This window comes from Phaethon lepturus, unplaced genomic scaffold, assembly GCF_000687285.1.
Source record: "Phaethon lepturus isolate BGI_N335 unplaced genomic scaffold, ASM68728v1 scaffold21081, whole genome shotgun sequence".
Classification (NCBI taxonomy): Eukaryota; Metazoa; Chordata; class Aves; order Phaethontiformes; family Phaethontidae; genus Phaethon; species Phaethon lepturus.
This window is the reverse complement of record NW_010517276.1, coordinates 117,859-126,571: the sequence shown is the minus strand read 5'-3', so window position 1 is coordinate 126,571 and position 8,713 is coordinate 117,859. Positions and strand designations below refer to the sequence as shown.

At 37.6% G+C, this 8,713-nt stretch overlaps 1 protein-coding gene across 1 annotated transcript in view; it reads right to left on the bottom strand.

The window, feature by feature from the left end:
* Positions 1-8,713, bottom strand: part of PREX1 (phosphatidylinositol-3,4,5-trisphosphate-dependent Rac exchange factor 1) — a gene marked incomplete at its 5' end in the record, with an annotated part of 98,995 nt that overhangs the window by 38,173 nt on the left and 52,109 nt on the right. The window contains 3 exons of the mRNA XM_010296351.1: positions 1-135; positions 1,489-1,561; positions 7,036-7,111. The exon at positions 1-135 is cut by the window's left edge and continues 32 nt beyond it. Of these exons, the coding sequence (XP_010294653.1) occupies positions 1-135; positions 1,489-1,561; positions 7,036-7,111 (284 nt within the window). The remainder of the gene's footprint in view (positions 136-1,488; positions 1,562-7,035; positions 7,112-8,713) is intronic.

Here is an 8,713-nt window from a genome sequence, read left to right as displayed (position 1 = left end):
TCTTTCCCAGGATGTTTTCCATGAGCTTGAAGTCATTACGTAATTGTTTGCTCTTGGAACTGGTGCCTTCCATCTCCTCATCGGCATAAAAGCGGAAATATAAGGATTCATCCTTAAATTCACTTTTCTCCAGAACTGGAAACAATATATATGAAATACATACATGCATTTACATAGAAAAAGAGAGAAACAAAAGAGTAAGTTAAAGGAACTCTTAAATATTTCCCCAGTCTTTACAGAACAAAGACCAGATGCATCCCTACCAGCCAGCTATTCAGCTCTATATTTAAGCTACCACTCTATTTTAGGGACATACTTCTCTTTGCAGTGCATAGTAGCTCATGATATGCTGTCTGATCTCCCTGGCATGTAGCATGCATATAAAATGCAGAAGATCCTCTTGGAAGAAAGAAGCTATGCAATACCTTATGCTCCTTTTCCATGTCAAAATTACTATGGTAAAACTATAAAAGGAGAAAAGAGGGTTAAAATGGCTGTTTAAAGGTAAGTGAGATGGCTAAATAGACTAAGGCTTTTCAACCTAAAAAGGAATCGAGTGGGAAATGAGATCTATAGAATTCTGGAAAACGTGACAAAGTTCTTTACCATGCTTCCAAATAAGAGACTTTGGGGGCTTCAAATAAAAGTAGCAAGTGACAATTTTAAAACCTGAGGAACAACTTCTTCATTCAACACGTACTTATGCAAAGGAACTCCTTGCCAAAAGATGCTACGAATGACAAAAGTTTACGTGGGATCAAGACAGATCAAATTCTTTAAAGAGAAACAAGTACCCTTACACTCTTATTAAGTACTATACAAATTCTCTATTAGTTATTTACAATAATCTGCTCTCAAAAACCCTATTCAAAATATGGAGAGCAAATGTTATTTATGAATAAACCTGGATGTTTCATTGGACAAACTGTGCTTTACTCTTTGGACTTTGTATGTGCTATCTGCTACCGATACAGTTGTGGTTTGTTTACTTTCCCAGTTTAGCAGCAGCGTCACTGAGGATGGATGATGTCTGACTTTGCAGTTTGGCACTCCAGATGTGGAAGGTTCAGGGATTCAGCACTGAGGATTGTGCTTGTGTCCAAGTGGCAAGAACTAGGCAATTTTACTTTGTACTTGACATTTCTCAGTGATATTTCAGGATATATAGCCACAGTACTTGGCTTGTGCATTGGTCTCATGGCTCTGAAAGAGATGCAGTAAAACACCATTCCCCTTCTAGCTTGTCTAATTGCCTCAGGGCTCATCATAACTATTAGCAAGGGGATTCACTTGGGAAGGTACTAGGCTTAGACATTGTGCATAAGCTCAAAGACTTCTTTTTAGAAGGACCTGCTGGGATGCCTGCAATTGTATACATGTCAGCATGTATGGCACAGCCTATAGAAAAGGGATTTTCAGACAGTCAGCTAATCTGACTGAAGTAGGAGCTACTTTAATTGACTGCGGGAAGTAATATTGATGAATTACCATGATGCATGAAGCCGTTATTGCAGAGTCCAACACCCAGTGCGACGGCTTCCTCCCGAGTTTGACAGTCTCCCTAGAAAAAAAGAGGACAAATATTACATCTCAGACAACTTCCTAAACTAAATTATTCCCCTTCCCCACTGCATAGCTTGTGGCTCTGAAATTAGCAGGATGCTCTTTGTAGGGAACAATAGCAAGAAATTGAAATAGCTACCCCGTTGCCCAAATCGCATTCATTCCTAAATATAGCATCTCTTGCCTTCTACAGGAACTAGGAGGACAAAGACCAGGATTCTGGAAAGTAGCTTGTTTAACCCACAAAGGGACATAATATTATCTCAATGTAAGGACTTTTTATTTGCAATCATAGTGTTGGACTTCAGGACCCATTAGCCACAGACAATAAAACTAATTCTTAGAGAAAGAAGTTGAGAGATCTTATCTATATTCAACCAAAGGGAGAAAAACCTGAGTAAACTCAGTGTATGTAAACTCCAAAGGTCAGACTGATTAAAGTTGCAGTGGCATTCTTTTCTTACACAGCAGACCTACGAACAAAGGCTTCAGTTTCTCACTGCCTGAAGCCTTGAATGTAGTATTTCAAAACAGGTACCAAAGGCGATTTGCAAATTTACCTGAAATGGCAGCATTAAGTTTTGCATCTACAATTTGGTTAAATACTGTTTCTCTATACATCTGTTAATTTGCAGCCACAAGTGAAGACTTTACAAACATGCTGGCTGTCGTTTTTAGGCAGATATATAAGTTCTAAACAGTGCTGGTAAAAGTCAGCAGGCACTATCGGTCTTCCCCAGATGAAAAACATTGTTAACACTGGTCACTTGATGCAAGATTACCTTCTTCCCAGTCCCCAGACAGGCACAAGAGAACCTGGGATCTGCTATCTCACTAACAGCAGTTGGTCAGCTCATTCCAGCAGGCAGGGGACCTGCTGCTTTGGCAGAGAAGCAATGTCAGCATATTACTTGCAGTCCTACTAAATTAGAAGCTGCATGCTACACAAGTATTACACCTTATTTTTTCCCCTCCATCTAGTTAGATGTCCTGAAGCTCTAGCAGCAACTGCAGAGTAGGGTACTGACTTTGTTTTAAGCAAACCAGCTTGCAGACCAAGAGCCCTCTGATCTTGTCAGCAGCACATCAGTCCTACTTCAGGTCCTACTAAGGAGAGCAGTAGCTATTCGCCAGGCAAATACTGGCAAAGAACATCGCTATGGTGTAAAGATACTATTTAAATACAGGATAAAACTGGATCAGCTCTTGCCAATCAGCAGCATTACTGGCTCTTGTTGAAGGGACTTTCTGAGAGCAAAAAAAGGCCTGACATTTACAAATTAAGAACTAAATACCGTTGTCTTGGTAGGAAAACGACCAAGGCAGTTCTGGAGGAACTGCATGGTTATGTAATCACACAAGGAAAGCCAAGAAAAGGGCTTTAATAAACCTGAAGTTTAACTTCTACTGTAAACTAATTCCAAGTCTTCCTAAGTCTTTCCTCATTTTCAACATCCTGTCATGTGACAATTCTCAACACTCACTTTGTGTTACTTTATGGGATAAATGGATTGTTTATTTTGCAGAGGCTGGGAATTAAAAATCTAATTTATTCTTTCAACTGTAAATAAACTGGAGGAGAAATGCCTTCTGATGTTACTCTCTTAACCTTTAGTAATCTACTTTTGTTTTAGGCAACAAAATCTTTGTGTAGGAAGGCTCTAAACCAGATTTGGCTACTCCTGATGATGTTAACTTGGCCTCAAAACATTCCCTTAGCAAAACAGCATTCTCTAATTACAAAATATAACTTAAAATAGATCATTTCAGCTCATCTGTAAGTACTTCTAAATGTTATGTAGCAATTTGTCCAAATACAATGAAAGCAGTAACAAAAATCTTAAGAAAAAAGAACCACTTACAACGAAGAATCTTGACAGAACATGTGTCTCTCAACTTTTTCATACAGAAATTGGATGTGAAACTAGATACACTGGTTTTGACAAGATAATTTAGGTTTATTCAAACACAATCACTGAATTTGGGTCAGCAGAATTATAGAAACAGTTTACAGACAGTACCACAGTACTGAAGAATCATGTTCAGATCATACTATTATTAATAATATTACTGCTGCCACCATTATTATTATTGTTGTCTAGTTCTGGTAATGATATGATGTCTAAAGCCCTAACCATGGCCCATGGCTGATTGTTTTAAGATGCATAAGCCCAGCAATTAAGACGTCCTCTGACCTAGATTGTTTACAACCCACATGTAGGAGAAAAGAAAGCAGATGAACACAGATAAGTTAAGAACAGCAACCAAACTACTTTTAAATATTTTGTTGATATTGTGGAAGCGGAGAGTTTTAAGATTATGAAGTGCTCCTTTCCAAGTGGGAAGGAAGCCTAAGGTAATGCAATGCACAGAGCTGCAATATGTACTGTAATCAAAAAAAGGGAGGGAGGGATGGAAAGAGACAAGACCCACTGGAGCAAAAGACCTAAAGAATCTTACCAGCAGGTTTCTGCTTTGCATTTGTCCCTTTACTTTCATTCTACCTTTCATAAAATTGCCATTTTAAGTTTCTTAGACTTAGGACTGGGCATTCAACTGGTAGTGTTTATCACAGATCATTTCTGGAGGTCTGGATAAACTTCAGCCAGATGACAGAAGTACTGTTTTTGTGGCAGTGCAGTCTTTTAATGCACGCTCAGTAGCACCTAAGATTCTGTGAAGTACAAGAGCTCTGACATTTATAAGTGAGGTCTGTGTTGTTCTTTTTTCTCAGCCTACTGGCAGTGGGAGAAAGATTAGGTTGTAAAAAAAAAGTTGAGAGTCCAGAATCAATGAAAGAAGGAGCCTCTTCCCTTCAAGGATTACCTCCAAATATACATCGGGACCATAATATAACTCACAGCCACTTTCAGTTTAAATCCATGGATATAGATTGGATATTTCTCCTTTCAGGCTCTGACTGCTGACACCATTTCTCTCTTACATTCAAAGCGTCATGAAGTAATGCCTATGGAGAACTCTAATACAGAATTATGTTTTCTAGGATTTGCCTTTGTGCCTCTAGAAGAGGCATAAACACTTCCATCTCCAATCATATGCTCATATGTGCTCCATCATCATGCTTAATACTTTATTTTAGTGTCTCATGCACAATTTCCCTAAGACATACTATAGGAATAACTGCAATAGGAGCCAGCTATTGTGAAGAGCTATAAGCAATAAAGAGACATCAAGCAAATTTAGCATTAAATTTCCATGTCATTAGGAAATCCCATGACCGTCCTCTCTCTCATACAAAAACTCCCTCATAGTGAATAGTCTGTGCTAGCATATCACAGGGCACTTTATTAATAAACCTATAGTCTGAGATGTGTAGCTCCTGCAGATGCCTGATGTCTACAGAGCCACAAATGCACTGCACATCTAATAATAGAGCTCTTAATGCTGATCCAGTCCCAGACTCTGAATATATAGAATACATAGGGGATAATAACATTAACCACATTTGAATACAACTGTGCAAATGTACACAAGATTAAGCCTCACTGAGGACCCAACTTATCTCTTGTCAGAAGTATAATAGCCAACAATTTCCAGGTAGGAGGGTCAGGGTACAAAATACAGCTGATGCTGTTTCTTTGATGATAAAAAAAGTTCTTACTCTTTTGCTCTGTTCAGTCTTACTAATATTTGTAAAGGTCAAGGCAATTAAAAACAGCTTTCTCATTAGGGAGAGCTCCCACTGGCATTTACAGCCCAAATTGCAAACAGAAATGAGAGAGACTATGCTTCAAGACAGTCATCCCTATGCCACTAAATCTAACAGAAACAATAGTCCTCACTTTTTCTGTGCACCGTTGCTAAACTAAAATCATGATGCAAATTGATTGTCAGAAACAGAAGTAAATATATCCCAGCATTTTCTGTAACAGGTAGTTATCAGACCAGACATCATCCCCAAGATTTTCAAAACAGATGCCTAAAGTTAAACTGAAATGTTTAACTTTGAGTTAGGTTTAACTAATTTTACCTAATTTTAAAGGTTTAACTAATCTGAGTAGTTAAATAAATGCACTACTGTGCAAGAAGCTGAGTATTCATTAGCTCCCACTAAAATCTGTTGTTAGCTGATACAGCCGAAATATTAAAGGTTGCTAGAATTTAGTTCAATCTAGTACGAAAACTCCAAGCGAACCCCCATGAAAATTACTGTTTGTAAGGATCTACGAGCAAAGATTGATTTAGATAAATTCCTGTCTGTGTGGCTAAGTCAGACAGTGATTTAAATGTTTAACAATGTTCCCCTTTAACTAAGCACAGAAGAAATTTCCCTCATCTTTGCATCTGTATAAATGTATGTATGCACACATATATACAATATAAATTACAGAGTCTTCTGTATCTCCATATCTGGCTTTGATACATTCTGGTCCAATATTAATGCAAAGTTCAGTAAGCAGGAGAACTAACAGCCAGGTTAACCTACCATGAAGAAAAATGGGGAAGGAAATGACCTACCTTTTCCAGACCAAGAGTTGATGTTTTACCTGGCTATCTGAGTCTTTCTACTGCCTAAAGCTCTATGATTAAACTATTATTTTGGCCTGATTAGCCTGATTACATCTCTCTCCTTCAGCCAAAGACGACTTTTTTTCCCCCTCAGCTTTCCATGAATAAGATCCCATTAAATCACATGTAACTGATATGACAACCTCAGTACTAATTTCCTTGCTCTCCTCTATGCTCTTAACAGGAAAACAATTGAATACTCCATTCTCATTCAATTATTTGGCACAGAACAACCTTAAATCATATCAATCTTATTAATGTAAGAGGATGTCAAATGCAATTGCAGGAAACATTTCTGAAGGACAACATCCCTGGTTGTCAGAGGCCTGAATCTCATTCAAACTAGACTCCCTTTATCTCATTTTGGCAGTATAGGACTTAATGTGATTGTGAAACAGACCATCATTTAAGACAAAATCAGAATGTGCATTTGACTCTATGATGGTAAGCAACATGGCACACCACACTTTCCCTTTAGATTGCTTTAGAATATCAAAGCTAAATTTTTAATTTCCCAAGTTACAGGCTCTTCTTGGTAATTACAAATTAAATGTGGGGCAACTACAATTTCTAAAGACAATGGTGTAGTTGTTGGTATAAAATTCCAGATTAATTTTTCAATAAAATTGTACCACACCTATATGAGAGAAAATGAGATCAACATTGCTTTAAATGTTTTCAGAAAAATCACAAAAAATAGAAAAGATCTGAGAACAGCCAGTTCACCACTCCTAGGGCTAACAAAGGACTTTCTTCCTCTTTATGCTGCCAAATAATAAGTGTTCACCAAATGAAAAGTAACAGAAAGCAGAAGATTTTATGTTCAAAAAATCAGAACATGTTTAATTATGTTCTCGAGGTACATGTGTTTTATTTACTTTTAAATGAAACTGAAAACTTAAACTACTTATCAAAGAAAGCAGTATCTTAAAATTTTCTTACCTGCGCAATAAGCCAATCCACCAGTTTACTTGCAGGGATTACTGATTTGTAGGTCTTTAGGTGGTAGTCACGGTCTCTAATTAAGAAAGAGAAATCAGGGAAAATCAGGACAAAACGGTAAACATTTCTTTTACACTCTAAACCTATGTATACTATTGTGACCTACTATTATGAAGTTGACAAGACAAGAATTATAGATGGGGGAAAAAAAAAGAGACTCCCAACCACAAATTAATATGACAAAGAATAGGAAGCAGATATCCTTTTTCTCTAGAAGAAAGGACTAGTTTTTAAGCTTTTCTAACAACTTGAATTAGAAAGATATTTCAGATCAATACAGAGCAGTGTTATTTCAAATTTCTCTAGGTATTGTTTCAAGCTGTTTTCAGAAAGCTCATATTCCTGCCAGAAGCAACCAGGACATTCTACCCGCAGATATACTGAGCTCCTTCTTTAACTCAGGTTAGAACATTGCCACCATCGGTCCTGTTGAAAATCACATTCTTCTGACTGGAAGTAATCTTCTGGTTTCCATCCTAAATCCATTCATGTCCAGTTTACATTTATTGGCTCAGTGCCAGCCCCATCTATAAGCTTAAATAATTCTTTTCTAATCTACCCATTAATGTATTCATAGGCAGTGACCCTACATATTCCCTCTGTGCTCCCTTTTCGTAGGCTCCCTGAATTAAGCACCTTCTAGCCTACCATGTCAAGGGAGATTTTCCTGATTCTCTGCACCTGTTCAGATTTTACTTCCTTTAGCAAAATATCACAGAATAGCCAGATACAAATAGAGTACATGATATTCTTTTACGACATTAGATAATTTCAGCCATTGTAAATAAAAAAAAAGTTGTATTTAGGTCTTGTAACACAACTTGCACCATCTCACACACAGCCCTTGTAGAGAGCAGCCCTGTTCCTGAAATAAGGAACTTGCTGCATTTAGCAGTTTGTTTCCATTCCTCTTCTCAGAGCCATGGAGATAACTGACATTTTTAGTCTTTCATAAAATACTTCTGAAGAATTTTGATACAAATATAAGAGGACTATGCGGCTCAGGACATTGGGCTCTAACACCTTTCACATCCAGGTCACTGGATTTAATCCAGCTCATGAGAGAATGAAAAGTTCTTTCCATTTTAAGGCTGTTTACTGGCCCGTGTGAAATAAGTTTGGTGGTCTTGATCCAGTTCCTAGTTCCACATCACAAAAGCCATTACCACAATTAATTTGCATTAATTGGCTCCCTCTTATTGAGAGTCTCAGTAGAGAGGCCAAATGCTGAATGGCTATGAAGAATTAATTCCTCTCTCACCCTTGGAGGTGGTCCTTCTGTTTCAAGCTTAAGGTTCACTGGCATGACTGTGGAAACTTCCACAGCCACTGTGACTGTTTTACAGTCCGGATGTATCTATACAGCAGCTCAAGAGAAGATTCTATTCTTCAGTTCTGTCAAATCAATCTCTTTCATTAGCACCGCACCATTTGATATTTCCTTTTTTCTAAAAATCTAAAATCAAACCACTGTATAAATTCATCCTACTCATGTTTTCCTTTTGCTAATCATCTACAGTTACAAATATGTTGTGACTGGCTTTTTTAAATAAATGCAGCAGAAATGCCTGTGTGTTTGCAGAACGCAGGGTGTGAGAAATTAGAAAGGGAAGCAGGA